This window comes from Ictalurus furcatus, chromosome 7, assembly GCF_023375685.1.
Source record: "Ictalurus furcatus strain D&B chromosome 7, Billie_1.0, whole genome shotgun sequence".
Classification (NCBI taxonomy): Eukaryota; Metazoa; Chordata; class Actinopteri; order Siluriformes; family Ictaluridae; genus Ictalurus; species Ictalurus furcatus.
In genome coordinates, this window is record NC_071261.1 from 10,936,576 (window position 1) to 10,957,371 (window position 20,796).

The following is a 20,796-nucleotide window of genomic DNA, read 5'->3' on the forward strand; positions in this document are numbered from 1 at the left end:
GGACCCTGGGGAAGTCCTTAGTCCCTCACCTCTCTCTCCTTTCCTTCACACACACATATTACAAAACCCAAGCCCTCCCCCATCTCGCTGTATGCTAATTCTGCACGCAAACGCACAGGCCACTGAGTCCCGGGAGGAGCAATAGTGTGGCCTGTCTCTCTCTCTCTCTCTCTCTCCTTCCCCCTCCCTTGCCAATAAGGGATGGGTGTCAGCAGCCTGCAGAAGCTGTTGCCATGGAGACGGGTCCTGTCTGCACTCTGTCCCCCAGGCATCCCAGATCAAGACGAGAGAGCGAGAGAGAGAGAGAGAGAGAGAGAGAGAGCGAGAGAGCGAGAGAGCGGGGCTGCAGCAAATGATGGCTAGGATATGAGACAGCAAAACATCAACCCCACACACACACACACACACACACACACACACACACACACACACACACACACACGGAGAAAGAAAAATAAGTGCACATTCTCTTCTCTTCCCTAGCGCTCTGATCCAGCTAGTATCAAACGTCTTCGCGAACAAAACAAATACACTGAACAGTTTGTTCTTACGGCGTGTGTGTGTGTGTGTGTCTGCGCGTGCGTGTATGCGCCTATATCCAGTACCATCTTCCATCCGCCGGCGCCTCGATCTGTAGCGAGACCCGAGCTCCGGCTCCAGTCAAAAGGGCTTTCCCTTTACTCTAGCTTAAGGGAACGACGTGTCAAAGTGAGAAACGCGAGACGTCACGCTCAGCTCTCGCGAGCACGCGAAGGTAGGCGAGCGGGAGAAGGTTTGGCCTGGGGAACAATAACAGATGTCTTTTGTCTGCTCGCTGAAGACCATCATTTAGAGTTCCATTACTTAAACTGCAATTCTGAAACGAACAGCCCCTTAAGGGGAGAGCGGGACGTGTTCTTTAGGAGAAAACCGTATACATCATAGACTTGCGAGGCATGTGTGTGTGTGCGCGTGAGAGAGAGAGAGAGTGGAGTATGGACCGATTGGGACCTCTGCTCCGCAGTCACCTTCCCCAACACCATGGCAGGAAGGAGGGAGCGACGGAGGGAAAGAGAATTCCCTCTGCGTCTGGGCCAGATTAAACTGGCTTTGTAATCCGCTTGGTTTTCACCCTCTTGTCCTCAGCTCCGTGTGTGTGTGTGTGCGCGTGTGTGTGTGTGTGTGGAGAATGAAAGCGAGTGCTACACTTGTGTCGGGGTCACTGACCCGCACAACTGATGCAGGTGATGAGTTGACAAAGCGCGCGCTCCAGACCGGATTGAAACAGAAGGGCAGGTGGAACACACACACACACACACAACACTTCTAAAAACCAGTGTTTGTGAAAAGGTGGCAGGAGGAGGGGAGGAGCTGGACAAACTCGCCCATTCAGACTTAAATAAGCTAATCGCGCTGTCTGAGCCAACAGTTCCACTCAGACAGACAGAAAGACAGACAGGCAGAAAGACAGACAGGCAGAAAGACAGACAGAAAGTCAGACAGACAGACAGGCAGAAAGACAGACAGGCAGACAGAAAGTCAGACAGACAGACAGGCAGACAGAAAGTCAGACAGGCAGAAAGACAGACAGGCAGAAAGTCAGACAGGCAGAAAGACAGACAGGCAGAAAGTCAGACAGGCAGAAAGTCAGACAGACAGGCAGGCAGAAAGTCAGACAGACAGGCAGGCAGAAAGTCAGACAGACAGAAAGTCAGACAGACAGGCAGGCAGGCTTTTCTGTGTGCTGTCCAAAACGGCCCCTGGGAGAGGCACTGATTCCGAGTCTAATCGAACGCACCTGGCATTAATATTCACACAACAGTGTAGCCCGCTGTCCTCAACACAAACATTCACCGCTCACCTTCTTATTAGATTTTTTTTTCCAGAACAGCGGTAGGACGTTGTCGTAAACTGTTCACGCTGGAACAGTAAAACTGCATAACGCATATAGAAATCGAACATTGTCAAAACCACAAAAAATCACTACGTGGTGTACAGCGACGACGTGGAAACCGCTCGCTTTTGTTCCGACACACAGATTGCGTAATAATAACTTTTTCCTTCAAAATAAGATTTTTTTTTAAAACATCGCAACTGTTTTTTGTAACATACGCGGGGAAAAAAAGTTTCGTTATTCCCACTTTTTATTATTTTGATATATTCTATCGACTAGTCTTATTCCTAGATTAAGCGACCCAAAACAACGAGATTTTCCGCTCCTTACCTACCAACCGTTATGAGATGATCCATGTTACGATGTTTTTTTTAGCTAGCTGTCACATGTTTGAGTCTAATACAAACGTTCGAGCAATAGTCTAACATCGACTTAGCTTTAGGGGCGTTTCTGTTTCTAAGCCCCTTGTACATTACTACGATATATGATCTGTATCAGGATATACATACGTATAGGTCTGCGATATGGAGATTGTATCATCGTATCGTCCAACGCTAGTCTGTTTGATTTGGTTAGGATTGGAGCTGAGCGTCAACATTATAGATCATATATGATAATCATTTTAAAAAAAGAGAACACTGGTTAGGTGTCCAGTGTGTGTGTGTGTGTGTGTGTGTGTGTGTGTGTGTATACCTGATCAGTAATGTAGCCTTAGGTCAAATGCTGATGTAATGGACCTTGAGGTCTATATGACGTGACTCACTACTCACCTCATTAACGAACGACCGGCTCCTGGGTCACTACCGACCCTGCGGCACTGTGGGGCATCATGCAGGTGAACGCGCAGCATCTTGTACTACTATTAATTAACGCGATGCACCTAAACACCTACGGAGCCGACCGTTAACCGCCAGAAGATGCTAGCGCAATTCGAATGCGAGAAAAAAAACCTTTATCTGTCTTTCCCCTCCACTGCCGTATTTCTAACCACCGAGTACGAGTTTTAGAAGCGTTCTCAGCCCCGCCCCTTTTCCACACACACACACACACACACACACACACACACACACACACACCCCTTTTCTGTTTGTCAAACTTGCGCAAAAGCTCCAAATCAAAAAAAGTATGAATTTTATTGATTAATAAAACAAGCCGTTTTGTCCAAAATGGTCATGTTTCTGTCGCCACAAGTGTGCTGAAAACTTGGTGGGGCGTGTGCGTGTGTAAAACCCTCACGGACCGCGGTCACGTGGCCGTGAATAATTAAAACACACAATGAAGACAAATGTTTTGCGCGTGTGGTCAATAGCATGGCTGGGTGGCTCGCATTCAGTGCCGCTGATCAGTGTTACAAGCTCGATAGTCATCTTAGAAAAGCAAATGGCTTTGATCGATGCTACTTAAAAGATTATTGATCACCGACCTGGACGCTTCCCCCTTCTCCTTTAAAGACTACAAAGACAGCTGGCGGACCAGACCTGTGACAAGCCTTTAAAAACAAAAAGGCCAGGCTAACATGGTTAACGAACGCAGGTTCGCGGTGCCCGTTTGCCATGGGCGGGCGCTGGGTCACTGTGCCTGGTGCTTTTCCTCACACCGCGAAGGACGCGAGTTGGTGCGCAGCCTCTCTCGCTCATTAGAAACGCGCTCGTTTGCTGACTAGCTCTGAGTGATGCGGCGGCGCTTTAGTCTTTTTACGCCGGCTCGAACAGAACCGCTTCTGAAGCTCGTCGTCGAGTAGATCCAATTCAACAGTTTTCACATCGGATTTCTCGTGGCAGGCGAGAAAAGACGCGCTTGCTCATGTTTTCTGGAGCCGCAAAACATTTTCCGGCGTGAACACGCTCGCGGCGTTTACTGCGTTTCGGGGTGAAGGAAATCCGAGACTTTAACGTGGTATGCGTGTACGTCCACAGGGTAAGGGGAAAAAAATATTACTTTACACGCATGTGCGTGTACAGAAAAGCCGAGGTCACGAGAGAAACGTATCCGGGTTAAGCTTCGATCTGCGACGGAAAAATTTACTGTTTGCATGTCTATTAAAACAAAATGTTAAAAAGCGCTATTATTTTAGATCTTGTGTACGCAAGAGTGCCGTCACGTTCCATTAATGACATCATCATCATTAAGAGTAATAAGAAGAAGAATAAGTATAATACGAATAATAATAATAATAATATTAATAATATTTCTAAGCCATGTTAGGCAATCACCGACTGTGTGTGAACAAGTCAACAATCTGAAACGTTTCCTTTCTTACTTTATTTATTTATTTATTACGGAATTCGCTCTGGAAACCGAAATACGCAGCTGGGAAACAACTGGAAATCTACGATGTAACCGGAGGCCCCGCTGCTTTTGAGCGCTGAAACGAAAATGGCTCGTTTTTCTTTTTTTATTTATTTTTTTTTACGAGTCGTGAATCAATGGAACGACTCCCCTTTCTAAGAGCATCCTTCAGAGAATCGAGGGCACTGAGATTTCCAGCTCTGGGATCTATCGTCTACTCGCGGTGAAGAAGAGCTGGGCTTCTGCAAAACATGACACCATGTCTGCTGGCAGTCTGAGAAGAACCGTTCTGTCTGTACAGATAGTGACTCACGCGGCGAGGCGACTGGCCTCGCGCTAGCAGACTGGCTGCATCGATTAGGAAGAGTGGACACGACGCGTGTGGAAGCTCCTCTCTAATCCAGGTGTGGACTTTTTCCAGCCTAACTGATGAACCTCCACTGTTTAACGTGTCAACTTCTTCCCCCTCCTAGCATGTGACTCCTATTTATCTTCACTTTGTGCTTTGACAAAAGGCGGAGTTTGTGGCTTCAACTGAAACAGGCCCAGGTGTTCTTTTTTTTCTGTTGCTCACACACAACTCATCACATACACACACACCAGGTGGCAACGTGGTCAGTAGGGACAGCTGTGAGGAGTCGCAGGTATAAAAATAGCAATCAGGGAGCATAAGTGTGTGTGTGACAATTTCCCAGTTTAATTGAGCTTTTATATACACACACACACACATACATTTTATATATATATATATATATATATATATATATATATATATATATATATATATATATATATATATATATATCACACACATATATATATATATACACATATACATATATATACACATATATATGTGTTTTTATATATATAAAAACACATATATGTGTATATATATATATATATATGTATATGTGTATATATATATATATATATATATGTGTGTGTGTATATATTTATATATATATATATATATATATATATATATATATATATATACACATACATACACACACACACACACACACATATATATATACACACATATACATATATATATATATATATATATATATAAAAAACACACACACACACACACATTACATTAGAAGGTATTTCTACCATTAGCTTTCGCTTTTCCCGCCCCAAAACGTTTTTATAACCACTCTTTACACCCGTGGTGAGCAGTGGTATATATACACACACACATACATACACGCACGCACGCACGCACACACTAGGGATGTCATGAGAACCGATACTTCGGTACCAAATCGGTCCCAGCATTCTTAAAACGTGACGGTACTTGTTTTTCTGCTCTAGCGTTGGAACCGTTTATAATGGAGGTACCGAGGTTGCAATTATTCCGGACCTGAAGGGGGCAGCAAATACGCGCAAGTGTTTTAGTCGGTCCACAAGTGGTGAAGAAGAAGAACAACTCCACGCACACGGGAAAAACTACAGAAGTTTAGCTCCGCCCCGACTCGTTGAGAGGAAACGTGGTATGGAATATGGAAATACTTCACATTCGAGGCGGATGACAACAAACATATAATTGACGCTGTGAAGCCGGTGTGCAGCCGATGCTATCGTTCATTTCAAACAAAGCGAGGAAACACCTGGAATTTGGCGAAGCACCTAAAAGACAGTCCTATATTATGTTTGTTTGAGGCAGCTGGCACTGTGGTCGTGAAACCAGCTAACGTTATGCTTCATGTAATGTTTGCGATAGACAGTTATTTGTTAACGACGCCAACACATTGCAGTGTTATAAACTACTTCCGAATGGGCCACAATGCATCGCCATTCAGCCCGTGTCCTGTCAGCTAAATGTAGCCTAATGTCACTAATAATTATTCAAATGTTAATGGTTTTAATAAATCTTTTTGGCCGGCCACCATATCAGTGAATTTAAACTAATGCTTGCATTCAGAGTATAAGGGGTGTGTGTGTGCGTGCGCACGTTTATGAGTGCACCTTAGCACTTGTAGCCTCCACTGTTTTATCAGTCATTGTCAGAGTGTTTGATAACTAAAATATCCCTCTCTCGCTCTCTCTCTTTGCCAGTATCAGCCAGAAGAGGATGTCCTCCAGGAGTTTTAATTGTATTTTTTTTTTTATACCACACCGTGGTATCGAGTATCGTGTACTTTTGGTGGTATCAGTACCGACTACTAGATTTTTGGTATCGTGGCATCCCTTACATACATACATACACACATATTTATTACATTGGAAGGTATTTCTACCATTAGCTTTCCCTTTTCCCACCCCCAAACATTTTTATAACCACTCTACACCCATGGTGAGCAAAAAAGCATCTCGTAGATAAACGGATCGATGCAGATTATTAGCAATCTAACACACACACAGAAAAAGAATTGCCAAGCTGCTAAATTGTGATCATCTTCAGCCATGAGGAGCAAGTACGTTCTCCGCTTGCATCACTTGCTTCCTTGTTATTATTACACTCCGTTACGTTATCGCATACTTACAGGCCATTAGGGGCGTAATTACTTTTTTTTCGGCATAAAAACAGACAATATTAAAAAAACATATACTTGTCTAGGAAATGACATCATCCTGACTCCACCCCTTGGGCTGCAAAAAAAAAAAAAAGTTCGAAATGCAATAATGTGATTAACGTCATGTTTGCGACTCTGCAATGGAACCAAATCCTTTTTTAAACGGTCGTCAAAGGTATTGTTTTTGCGAGTTCACGTGTTAGCAACAATAAAAAGCCTGACAGAAATATTAATTCCATAAACACACACACACACACACACACACACACACACACACTCTCCACCTGTGCTCTTATGCTAAGCTCGCCTCTTAAAATCAGTCGACACTTTTGTTTCGTTTTGGTTTTTTTTCCCTCCCAGCTCCATGATATTCAGCGAGATCGCCTCGACGTCTGCGGCACTTCGGATGGGAGGAAAAAAAACGAGCCGGGGTAGAACGTGACGCGACGTACCTGCTCGGCGCCGGCGTCGTCTGCATAGCAAGGGGCCAACGTTGGGTTTGGGGACGGGAACGCCACGAGCGTGTTGAGTGTGTCTGGATGCGTCGAGTGGGGCGCGAACAGATGTAGAGTGTTTGCCTCTCGTCTCCACCGAGCAGCCTGGCACGGGCCATGTGGCCAAACACGCGCATATGCGAGAGTGCGTGTGTTTGTGTGTAGACACGCAAGCGAGCAAACAAGAGCGCGCGCACACAAACACACAATCTATCAAAGGGAGGCTCTTTTTTTTGTTGAGGAGTTTTGGATGGGCAGCTGGTACTTGAGACTGATGTACTGATGTACCCCCTCTTCCTCCTCCTCAACTCCCCCATTCAGTTGGTATTGGCCAAGATGCTAGAACAACACCAGACACAGGCAGAGCCAAGGGTCTAGTGCCAACGTTGCCTGCCAACACACAACGACCGAGAGAGAGTTTTGGAAAGAGAGTGAAGCAGTCACCACAGACGTTTAGACAAGACAGGAACGAAGACGCGAGATGCGACAATCATCTGCTCTGGTTGTTCGACCTTTTCCTGTGTGTAATATCTGACCTCTAGCGAGTCCCGTCAAATTTTGATTCGTTTCATTTATTTATTTAAAAAAAAAAAACAAAAAAAAAACCCACATGGACCTCCCGATCGCACTTTCCTTCCAACACAACGAGGCTTGGTCTATGCTCACCGGTATGATCCTGGTCAGCTTAATTAGCAGCTTAGAACCTGCTAATAACAGGTCTTTAAGTACCCAATAATCAGACTGAACACTTACACCAAACAACCAGTGGCTGTGATGACATCGTGTACTCTCTCAGAAACAAACGGACCCAGTAAACTAGTCACTGGTGTGCTACCACGAAGGTACGCTTTTTTTGGGACCATTATTGTGCATCTTTTACTGAAGAGGGTACCACTCCAGAAACACGGAGTAGTACAATCTGGTACCTTTATTTCTACGAGTGTACACAACACAATGTGTTTCTATTTAATTTCCGGCCACGCCCCCACCCCTTCTTTCCCGCCAAATGAGTCGGCGTCCCAACGACCTACACCCTTCCAAACCTCCGAGCGATTCTATCATCAGTTAGGGGAGATAGTTACGGGGCAGGACAGTACGATTTTGCGATTTGTAGATGTGATACAGTGTCTTGGTTAGTCGTGGTGCGTGATTGGATAGTTCAAACACACTTACGTCTATTATCCGTCCATCCATCCTTTTGTACCGCTTATTGTACACAGGGCTGCAGGGAATCCACTATCCCAGTGGACTCGTGGCACAAGTTTGGGGACACCCTGTATAGGGTGCTAACCCACCACAGGACAAAATCGCTCACACTCACACACACACACACTACAGACAATTTAAAGATGCTAATCAGCCTACAAACGCATGTCTTTGGACTGGTGGAGGAACCTGGACTACCCAGAGGAAACCCCCGGAGCACAGGTACGATCGGTTCATACAAATCTCCCAACCCTGTCCTTCCGGGTTCACTCACGTCCTACTCGAGCAACCTCGGTTTCTTCACGCAAGGGAACTGAAACCTACTTTATTGTTCACGCGGTGAGGGTTTCTGAAATTGAAACGTCCAGAAGACGTTCTTCGGTCACACAACAAGCTGCGTCTATCCACGTCGTATTATCTTCGAGAGACAACTGTTCGTACGCGAGTCGTGAGGAGCGCGACTGGTTTTGCAGACGTTCCTCTTCTGCCGATCGACGTAGATCACGCGCGGAATCGAGTCCCAGACAAGTTGTGACCGGATAGCGGCGACGTAAACACACGTGTAGAATACAAAAAAAAAAAAAAGGCAAGTGTGCGGTGTAAAAAAAAAAAAAAAAAAAAAAAACAACCACACAACGCAAAACTGCTGCACGAAAGTTACCGCTCTCCTTCACGTATGGGGGGAATAAATAAATAAACAAACAAACAAACAAATAAAGAAATAAAGATGGTACTTTGTAGCAGATACAAGAGCTACGGAAATGATGGGAATATTCTTGCTTTCTCTTTATAGATTATCAGCACACACACCCAGTACAAGCTCATCCACTGGATCAAATATTAACCATACGCCTGCAGTGAGCATGATCAGAGCGGCCCAGAGAAGCAAACAGCATTTTAACCCCGAGATCGCCGGAGAGTGCCATCGACCTACGTGTTTTTTCTTTAAGTGTTGATCTTTTTCTTTTTTTTTCTTTTTTTTTTTTTTTTTAAACAGGTTAACATCTGGGAAATACAGGAAATGCGTGTGGATTCAGATTTTTTCCCCCCTCCCCAATTTGGCATTGTTACTGTTAGTGTTATTATTCTGAGAATTGGTAGAATTAGTGGCACTTGATTGATGATCGCCACCATCTCCATCTTCTTCCTCCTCCTCCCAGGATATTATCATGCTGGCCGCACTTCTCTGTTTCCCCAGAGCACGCGAGCGAGTGAGCATGCATCATGGAGAAAGAGCGAGATTACCCAATCAATCTTCCACACACACACACACACACACACACACACACACACAGAGAGAGAGAGAGAGAGAGTGAGAGAGAGAGAGTGTGCAGCATTGTATGCGAGAAAGCTAGAGAAGTAAAGGGTGAAAATCCGGCACGGTCGAACTCATGGTCCGTACAGCTGCCTTATCACAGCCATCGGTTTGGGCGATGGTGTTATTGACGTCACGCTGGCTGATTACTCGAATGACTGAATAAACACTGCTGCGCACTTTCTACTCCACACCATAACCAAAATATTTACACTGGTATAAAGACAAGCAGTGGGCCACAGAGGGAATTAAACCTGGCCGAAGCACTACCGGGATAACTGGTGCAATCTGGGAGCTAGTCCGGAATTATTTCAGTGGGGGGGGGGGGGGGGGTTTCTCGATTCTGACTGGTCTGAATGTTGATGTGTTTTCGATAACCGGCAAATCCCAAAGAGAAGTAAATAAATGAACGCTGATAATTTCCATAGTAACGGTTACAATCCCCGACGTGCCATTTTTCTGTAATGAGATGCCCGAGTGACGTTTTTGGAAGGAGTCTCCAGTGTCAGCGTTTTTGCGTACACGCTACGGACGGATAAAACATACAGAGCGTCTTCGTGTAATAAACAAAGACTGCAAATCAGTGGCTGTTATTCTACAGCAAAATAACACGCAACTCCACTTCGCGTCGCCTCGCTGTTGATTCGTCTCCTATGGAAATTCACAACGATGTCCCCGACTCCGCATACGCTCGGTAGAACCGACGTTTGAGCGCCTTGCTCCGCGTGTATGACTCCCGCACGATCGGTCATGCCTGTTAGAGAAGCGTTTTACGGACGCGAAAAGTTGGCGCGGCCGAACGTTTACACGGCTACGGCTGAGGAGAATTGTTCAAATGAGCACGCGAGAGATTCTGACAACTGCACGGTGACCTCGCGGTCATAACCAAGGAAGTAATTAGGAAGTGAGAAAGGGATGGAGGTGAGATAGAAAAAATAAAAAATAGAGACGGAAAGGAAAGCATGTGTTTGGAAGGAGAGACAGAGAGAGACACACAAATCCGATCTCAGAGCTAAAGGAAAAGGTACGAAAGCACGCTTGCGCACGGTGGAGTTACGCCAGGCCATAACCAACCAAACCCCCTTTTTAAAAGAAGCTTTAATCTGAACAAAACGCCCCACCGAAAACACTTGCTACTGAATCTTTTGTTCTTCTAAGAGGCCCCGCAAGGATTTATGAGCGCGGGCGTCTTGGGATATAAAAAAATAAATAAATAAACGCGGCCTCTGCGAGCGCGAGCCGTGCCGGAGCAGCGAGATGAGAGAGGCGACCCCTCGTAGATCGAGCGGCTACTCCAAGACAGCTGTGATAAATGGCGCTGGATGGTGCGCTGTCCGATCAATGCTCGTTATGGCGGCGACGCAGAGAAACCAGGCACCTCTGGCGTTCGGCCAGGCCTCCAATCCCACCAAATCCCCTCGGCTTAGCCCCTCAACCGCTCCCGGGATTAGGAGATTAGAGCACTGTAGTCCATTATCTCCCCAGAAGGCTGGGAGGAAAGAGTGGGAGACGGCGACGGCCAGGATGAACCACACACACACACACCTGTACAGAGCAACTGGCCTGCAAAAAAAGGAGGAAAAAAAAAACGGCTAAAGGGGCTAAACACATCATAAATCACCCGACTCAAGGACACGCTAGTGGACCTTGCCGAGACGTGCACCCCGATCGCGGTGGCTCTCGAAATACACGTGGGAAAACAGACGCTTTAAAGAGATAAAGGAAAAATCCTCAGAGACTTTCACTAAGAAGGGGGGGGGGGGGGTTATTTATTTATTTTGCTTAAAAATAAATAAATAAATGAATGAATTTTAAAAAAAAAAAAAAAACATGCACGCAACTTCTCTACGCTGTGAGTAGAGCATTTAAGTCGACACTTTTGGGGGGGGAGGAATCAGAACCTCTGGTGATGAAAGCGCAGCCTACAGTATATTAATCATATCTGATCAGTGTTCAGCTCGTCACTGGTGTCCGGCCCTCGCGATTAGAGAATGAAAACCTTCTCAAGTCGCTCAAAATAAATAAATAAACAAACAAACCAAAAAAAAAAAAAAAAAGCACAGAAGAGCAACCTCTCTTCATTCAGAGCGTCCATCATGTAGCATGCCTAGCTTTAAACGAGGCCCGCAATCGAGGTGACGCAATCGCTCGAGCGAGAAAAGTAAGATAAAGAAACTTCTGGTTACGAGAAGACGAATGCTGCTAATAAGCTAAGCCTAAAGAAACGACGATACTGTTTATACACGCCATTGTTGAGCAGATTTGTTGGCATCCTCGCTCACCTTCTACGCTGAAAGTCAGAGAAGTCCACCCAATAAATAAATAAATAAATAAATAAATAAATAAATAAATAAATAAATAGTGGCGCAGATGGAGCGTATGACACGCACAACATCCAACCAGCATCCCCTATTACTCATCACTGCGCATTCGCTCGCTCTCTGGGTTTGTTTATCACAAGAACACTCAGACAAAGACCCTATGGTTCAGAAAAGCTGGTTGACCTTCACGAAGACAACTGAAACACGTTAGAAAGTAAACAATTTTACAAAACACACGTGCGTGCGTGTTCATGTAGACGTTTTTGAAAACGCCGACATGAGCACGCCAGCCCAGGAGGTGGCGATAGTGTGAGATGGACCGTCTTAAGAATACTGGCACAATAAGAACGAACGTCGTGAGAAAACCTACATGCTGCACCACGAGAATTAACCCGAAACCTCTATCTCTCCAGAAGGACAGCATCAGCCTTCCATCGACCCACGTAACGTCACGACGGCACCCGCCCCCCCCCGGAGACCCCGGGGTCGGGCTCCGCCCACTCAGGCATAAGCATGTGTTAGCACATCAGCACTTACGTAGTCATGGAAGGCCTTGGCCTCGCTGGAATGCTCGCAGGTCTCACGTCTGTCCGGGGCGGCGCAGTACAGATCCCAGAACACGCTGCAACGACATGGACACATCGTCAAAAAACACAACGCATGGTACAATACCGAAGTGGAACAGTTGCGGCTACGTAAGGCTTTGTGGAGTGTCTACAGCTGAAACGGATGAGCAGCAGCAGCTTTGCGAGATGCACGGAAGGAGGCGGAGCTTCCAAGAGACGCCCGTTTGGTGTTTGGCTCCTGAAGGTTCCGCGTAAAACCGCCCGCGCTCTCGAAGTACACGATACAGGAAATCCAGGTCTGCGCGATGATGCACGGCCCTCCGGTTCTGCTGAAGCTCTCTGTCCACTTGGCACGAGCGGCAGGTTACAGATCAATTAAGCCGGGGATTTCCTCAATTAAGTCCACTCAGGTCCTCCAGGGCCGCCGAGGGGGAGCACAAGGGTTCCTTCCAAATGGCATTTTAATTACTGCACTGTAACTAAGTACCTGTTTAACACATCCAAATTAGATCGCTCCTGGTCTTTAGACATCGATTTAATGGATAACCAATAAAGCTACAGGGGGTAGAAGGAGGGGAAAAAAAAAGACGCAGGACTGAGGCGAAACATGACGTACCAGTTGACGAGATGCGTTAGATGTTTCCGAACCTCCAGCATTGGTCGTGAATTCAGGTTAAAATAAATAAAATAAATAAATACACATAAAAAAATGGGTTTAGGATTGTATCTTGGGGCGTTCGAGCGCTCGTTGGGTTTTGTTCCTCCACGTTGAATGTTTACTGGGATAAGGAACATTCCATTAAAAAAAAAAAAAAAAACGGCAGGAAAATAAGAGCGGGCGAACCGAACTCTTTGTGCGTGGGGGTGGGGCCATTAATGGGTAGCAGAAACCAAAAACAGACGGAAAAGGAGAGAAAGATTCCACAGCCAACGTCTATACAGACTGGAGAAAGCCTTCTCTGAAACATGGCGGAGGCAATAAATAAATAAGTACCCAGCAAATGCACCTAACCTAGCTGTATTTTTTCCCCCTGCCATGTATTAAAAAAAAAAAAAAAAAAAAAAAAAAAAAAAAAAAAAAAAAAAGACATCCTGGCAAGCGCATGGCTGAAATCGTGACTTCCTGCACAAGACTATATTTCTGAATCGGAATGGATTACTAATACGCTGTACAGAGTACTTTAGGACTTTAGGAGAGACTAGCGAATAAGCAGGAAAGCCTCGCGGTTGAAAAACTTCGGCGTGAAGCGGTGTCAGGAAACTCTGTTAAGAAGTCTGAAACTCCGTTTCGACTGGTAGGGTCTACCTGAACTATCGAAAAAGGTTGACGTTTCTTAAAAAATAAAATAAAACAAATAAATATTGCGCTTCATTCCCATGAAGCCTGCGTTCACGCGGGGGTAAGCTGGAAAACGCTCCCATGCTGGCGTCCTGAACGACGTCATGGAGATTCTTTGAGAGATTTAACAAAGCGCTGACGGAGCGGATGCTAATCGGAGGAGCCGCGTTTTCACGTCAATTACTATTCGTTCAGGACTTGGATAAACACTAAGGGTATTAAGGCCGTCTCCTACAGGCAGGAAACGATTTTTGGCGACGACGAAAGCGGCCTAATAGGGACTTACAGCTGCGAATGGACTGGCGACGGCATTCTGACGTCGTATTGCGCATGTGCGACTTTAACTGCTACTTCGGGACGGTCTGCTGTAACCGCGTAGTACGGGAGAACAGCCGGTTTGCCGTCGACGTTTTAACAATTAGGCAAGAAAATGTTGTTTTACGGTACATTCCGTTGTAATTGCATCAGTATACCATTGTACCGTTAGTCTTTTATTTAATCTTGTGTGGATATGTATTAAACTTTAGCTAATTTTTCACTTTCTGACACGAAATTCCTCCACGTAATCTAGATTAAAAGGCGAGTACTGTGTTGCTTACACGGTAAATCTAGGTTTTTTAGACTTATAGGCATCATACAAGAGTAAAAACTCTTCTTGTGACGATAGATTATTATTTAATGCCAAAAGCGATCATTGTCTTGCTTTTTTTAAATGGCATTTTTAAAAATCTTTCATTAAATGACTGCTGCGTTGCGACGTCTCGTTTACGGTTGCTTAGCGATTTTTACGTTCTCGTCTACGGCGGTGTAACGGCTTACTTCCGGTCACCGTAGCTATTCCATTCGTGGCTGCTGCTTAAAAGTCCCGAATATCCCATACGTTCCCCTTTTCTACATGGTCGTCTTTTGCACGTGCGTGCGTGCAGATTCGTTTCCATGAGACGAACCGCAGAGAACGGCTGCAGGTGAACTCGAGAATGTCCCGTTCAATCCATGCTCATGTTTATAAGTTTATGCTTAGGAACGTCTACGAAGTTCTCAGACGTTCCCAGATGTTCTCAGATGTTAACAGATGTTCTCAGACACCGAGGTTTAACAGTCAAGACGGACCTGCTGCGGAGTAAACTGCTTCTGATTGGCGGAGGAACCGAGTCACAAAAAGTACAACTGGTCCACTTTAAATCCTTGACGGAAACCCAAACTTCCTTCTATTAAATCCTTAAAATTCTGTTCCACGTGCTGAGTCTGACGTTTTAAAATGTTCACACAATGTTCACATCTGAACCTCATAAACCTGACCGTTTGGTTTTTACTTCTCCCCAATTTCGTCTTATACGTACATGTACGTATATAAAATTATGTATCGTTTATTCCTAATTGTGTCGTCCTTTGTTAATAACCAAGCTCTTTTGTATACTCGGGCTTTGTTAATGGTGCACTATTATAATTAGAACTTTTTTTTTCGTTTTGTTTCCTTCTGTTACAAGAGATAAAAAGATTTTTTTTTTTTTAAACTTTGTAAATTCAAATAAGAATAAATAAATAATCGTACACCGTTTGTGGAAATGCTTATAATCCACAGATCTTTGTGGCGCGTCTATTAATGAAATCTCGGATGCTTCCTATATTTTTAAGTAGTATATACGTAGATTTCACGCGCTAGTTATTGACATGGCCAAGTACAGACACTTAATGATGCGCTTTTAAAGAGTTTAAGGACAGCGTTTATGTCTCGCTTCTTAACTGTAAATCTGAACGGATTCTTGAGGACGCTGCCGTGGCGATCACGGGTTTTCCAAAATGGTGAAAAATGGCATTTTGCATCAGCTGCTTCCAGTCAGTTTGTATTAATTATTATTATTATTATTATTATTATTTTCAGACCAGGATATTCACGCCGTCTAACCATATAATATCGTCGAGCACTTCCTGGAGCGTTTAAACCATCTTTTGATGAACCTTTCTCTTAAGTGTATTAGCGAGCCAATCAGGAGGTGATCGATAGGCTCGATGCTTTCATTAAGCTAAAAGAAATAACGGTTAAGTGTGCTGGTCAGAAGGAGGCATCAATAGACAGGTGAACAAATGATGAGGAGGGGAGATCTAAGGAGGTAGAAGGTTGGCGGGGGGGGGGGGGGGGCGTTTTAATCAAAACCTGCATCCCTTCTTGGCTCTCTGTGAACTCGGGGAAACCTCGAGGCTGTTGACCCTGTGGCCCGTCGACCGACCTGTCCCCCCCCAACACACGAAAGGAGAGAGGACAGAAAATGACAGCAGGGAGGTGGGGATTTGGTCATCGCGCACAAAGGAGAGTGGTATGCAAAGAGTTAATCCGCTCTCTTGGGGTGGAGGGGGGGTGCAGAGGGGGGACAAAAGGACACAGCCAGAGACAAAGGTTGGCGGTGGGGGTAAAAGCGAGGGCGTGTCCTGCCTTCACGACACCATCTGGGGCTTTTGTTTTCGGTCGGTGGGCGGAGTCAGCGAGGACAAGTCTGAGGGTCATGGCAGAGCTGGCGAACACGTACGCCGCCTTCTCATACGTCGCTGTTCTTTCAGGTATCATGAATTGGGAGAAATATGATTCCCCTGGGATTGAGGGATGAACAATATTCATGATGATCAATATCAGATGAAGAAAAGAAAAAAAAAAAAAAGAAGGAAATGTGACGTACCACCACCACGAATGCAGGAATCCTGGGGGCTCTCCTAGAGTAATGTTCTTCTCCCACCGGATCTGAAACACACACACACACACACAGAAAGATAAACATTAGGTGTTCCAACCACACTTCCCATTGCACCATATTTAACTCGCCTGTTTCTAGCATCGACGCAGACAAAAACGAACCGTCTCGTCCTTTCTCCTAATGGACCGGCCGAGCATCTGATCTCTTATCTGTATACAACGTGAGGCGGCTTCCGATATGTCCCATCGGCCGTTAAGCCCATAAATATTTCTCTACAACTTACGGGGACTTTCTCTGACTGGCGTATTTCCACCCCGCCCCCCCACAGAGCTGCGCTTTTCCTGCTTTTCCTCCGACTAGGTGATGTTTGTGAGAAACGTAGAGGATACGACGATGCAGATGTTTAACAGAAGCACGGCGGCACAGCAGCTCAGTAATCAGCACCAATCTAATCACAGGTTACTCCTGTGTCTTAACGTATATCTAAAGGCTCCAAACTCCAAAGTCTGGACTTAAATTTAGTAGGCCACAAATCCGGTGGAGAAATGAGGAGTAGTCAGTCAATCAATACCCCTTTCTCTTACAGGAAAATAATCAAAGACGCTTTGCGGCAAGCTGTAACCACTCGAGTGGAGATTCCTTTATGTACTGAAGCCGTTTAATCCCATTATACATCATCAACTTGTGAACGAGTTTTACATTATTAACCAAAAACGTCACGCCTTTTTTTTTTTTATTATTTTTTTTTTTTTTTAAACCATTCATGGTTACTTGTAACATTGTGGAACGTCCCTCATCAACCCCCCCCCCCCCACAAAAAAACAACTCATTGTTACTCAGACAACGCAAAACCTGGAAGACTTTTCTGTGGAGGAAAACACACTGGAGATCAGTTTATCGTCTGGTTTAGACGTCTCCGTGTACGCCGTTGCTATAGAAACGATAACCTAGAGCAACATGCACTGCTGTCCTAGAGTCTCACGTTTAAAAATAAATAAATAGACGCGTCCACGCCTACTGACCAATCGGGTTCAAGAATTCAACAGCACTGTGTTACAATACAGATGATTATTAAAATAAATAAATAAATAAAATAAAAAAAAAACTCTGCGTCGCCTTTGCTCCTAGTCTGTTTAAAGCGAGCGAATTATGATGTACATAATGATGGCGTCCTATCAAATGTTTGCGCCGCTACAGGCGAGAACCACTGGTGCGGTGATCGGGCAAAGTCAAGTTAATTAATTTCACCCCCAATTAATTACCGTTTTCACACGCCGCGCTATCTACAGGGGTTTGTTTACCGTTTAAAAACGAGCGATCTGAAAGCATGATGGACTGCGTAAGTGTTCTTGACCCAAGGGTTCAACTGGCATCGCGATGCTTCTTGCTCGCTGGGATAGACGAACGCACAAACACACACCCCACACTTACCTCAGACAAGAAGGTCTGTGCAGATTTCTGAGCGCCAACATGTAGCAAGTATTCGTAGACGTATAAAGCCAACCTGGGAAACAAAAAACAAGGGAATAACTGCTTAGTAAATAAGTAAGTAAATAAATATAAAGCTTTCACATTTAGAATGGCTATGAAGGTTTAACATTACTTTGGATTAGTTCATTAACAATTAAACAGCACAGCAAAATTTCAGCCTGAAGTAGTTACGTGAGCCATTCATCAAAAGAAACAAATAGCCTACGCTTGCATGACGCAAAAATGATGGAAAGACCTCGGGTTAACGGCTTAGCGAAATCTTTTGCAACAAGTTGGATACGCTAACTAAAGCACAATAACTAGCCGGCCAGGTAAATGGACGGTCCGGTGAGCTACCAAAAGCCACGTTCTGGTTGCGTGGAAACTAAAAAAGTAGTAGCTAAAACTTACTAAGTCAGCCCGTATAGAATTTCACGAAGTTTCGCCAAAATGCATTACTTTGCTGCGGCTTTTTTCAAAATATGCGACACAACTTGCTACTTAAATTGACAAATTCGCGATCGCGCGAAATTGTTTTTACGCTGTCTTGCACAGCAATGTTTGTTGCCGAATGAAACCTTTTAGCGGTACTCATGTTCAGCCAAAGCCCTCTTCGATTCACGTGCGTCTTGGCTCAAACCTGCGGCGATTTGAAAAAACCGCACGCTCCTCCGAATATTGCAGCGGTCGCTCGATTTTGTCTTCGTTTCTGCGATGACAGTTATTATTAAATAGAAAGTTATTATTAAAAAGTCTGGCTAGTGTTTTTATTCTCTCTTGACGCGTTTAACCCGCGGTAAGTGCAAGAATGTTACACGACGACGTCGCGCTCGGTTTATTTTGAAAAGGTCGTCGGTCATCTGTTCACGGCAAGTTCTAATTCCAAGTCGTCCGATGGGGGTAGTGGAGCATGAGGTGACGAGATGCTCACGGTATAGTTACCGTTTTACGTATTACGTTACAATACGCACGGAATCTAAAAATTTGCTTTGTGAAAGTCAGCAAGGAGAGGTTTTTTTTGTCGTCTTTGGTTGTCGAGTCCACCAGGCAATTCGGTAACCCTAGCCCTGGGTTACTGGCTTGTCCACCACAGTGCAAGGAACCTACACAGTGACAATAAACTGACCACAGCACCAGGATACGGTTACAAACTACAAGCTTACGGCGACTTTTATGCTACGAACGAAGCGTTAAAAACCTGATCGTTATTATGACGCGCATACGTACAAACCTGAACAGGTCTTGTTTAAACCTTTGCCCAATGCCCTATGAGCTCTTGTGTGTTCCTATTTTCTCACATCCATTGATTCAGTCATTTGTCCACCCATGCTGGCAATTAAACAGCTACCAGAGTGCCACGACTAAAGCTCTCTTCCATCCTTTTTCCTTCCGTATACCCGCCAAGAAAATAGTCCTGACTCTCTTGGCCAAATTGCAGTGTTGTTTTCTTTTCTGTGTTTGTTTTTTTGCTTTATATTTTTTGGAGGGACGCTGCTTTTCAGCTGCCTGTTCACAGTCGGCAGAGAAGGCACCTCCGTGGGAAGGCGCAGCTCTGCATCCGAGGTCCTCCGACCGCGTTTACATAAAGTCTGAATAGGTTTTTGCGAGGATCACTAAGGGCATCCGAATCTACAGACGTACTCGCTGATTGTGTCCGGGAAGCGTGTCAGACGGTTCAAGGTCACATGCAATTAAAGGACGAAAAAGGCTTATGACTTGAAGCGATGACCGTGACGACTCGAAACTACACTTTGTCCGTTTAAAAATATACCGTTAGAACTTCTCAAACATGCTGATGCTAAGTTAAGTGGAAGTCTCTGTGGTGATGACCCCCCACGATTATGGTATGCCGTAAATAGCTACGCAGAATCCTCTGATCAACCTGGTCACGGGCTGTGTGATAAGCTAGAAGACAACAGACAGGAAGGAGACCTACATACACACATACATACACACACAAGCTTAGCAAAGGCGCAAGAGAGTGAGCAGAATGGCAAACACCTCCTGCTGAGAGATGTGGGAAAGGGGGAAACTCAACGACAGCCATAAACACAAGGATGAGGGTTTCAAACAAAACCCAAAACCCCTTTCTAAAAAACTTCTGTTGTTAGGGAGTGGTTATTGCAGTTGGGGGAAGTTGCATTTTAAAAGACTGTTGGGTGACGAATGCACAAACTCTTGACTAGCCTGTAGATTTAAAAAAAAATAATAATAAAAAAAGACTCCAGGTAATCTCAGTCACATATATGCAGCCTGGAGCAACAAAGATATGGACTAAATTGTTGGACTACGCCATTATGTTGACGCATATTGAACACGACAGCAGAAGACCACATTAGGGTCCACTCCCATAAGCAAAGACCAAGAATCTGAGGCTAAAGTGGAGAGTGGTTTCTTCAAAACTGGAAAACCACTGCCTTGTTCCATTTGAACGGTCAAGTTTTGGCGAATTCTGTGCCCACTTTAGCCTCTGATTCGTGTTCTTGGCTGACAGGAAAGGAGCCCAATGTGGTCTTCTGCAGTTGAAGCCCATCCACCCACCCACCAGGTTCGACATGCTGTGTGTTCCGAGATGCTTTTCTGCTCACCACAGTTGTAAAGAAGTCGTTATTTGTTTTAACACAGGCGTTCCCGTCAGCTCGAACCAGCCTGGCAATTCTCCTCTGACCTCTCCAATCTACAAGGTGTCTCCTCCCACAAAACTGCCGCAT

General features: G+C 45.0%; 1 protein-coding gene across 7 annotated transcripts in view; it reads right to left on the reverse strand.

Annotated features, from left to right (window-relative positions):
* zgc:110158 (uncharacterized protein LOC553590 homolog) overlaps positions 1 to 20,796 on the reverse strand; it is a 53,930-nt gene that overhangs the window by 26,881 nt on the left and 6,253 nt on the right. For all 7 annotated transcript variants that reach the window (XR_008386270.1, XR_008386271.1, XM_053628332.1 and 4 more), the window contains exons 2-4: positions 18,047 to 18,119; positions 16,601 to 16,662; positions 12,561 to 12,645 (exon numbers count right to left, since the gene is read on the reverse strand). Coding sequence is in view for 5 of the 7 variants with exons in the window: in XM_053628332.1 (XP_053484307.1) it covers positions 12,561 to 12,645; positions 16,601 to 16,662; positions 18,047 to 18,119 (220 nt within the window). In the remaining 2 variants the exon portion in view is untranslated. The remainder of the gene's footprint in view (positions 1 to 12,560; positions 12,646 to 16,600; positions 16,663 to 18,046; positions 18,120 to 20,796) is intronic.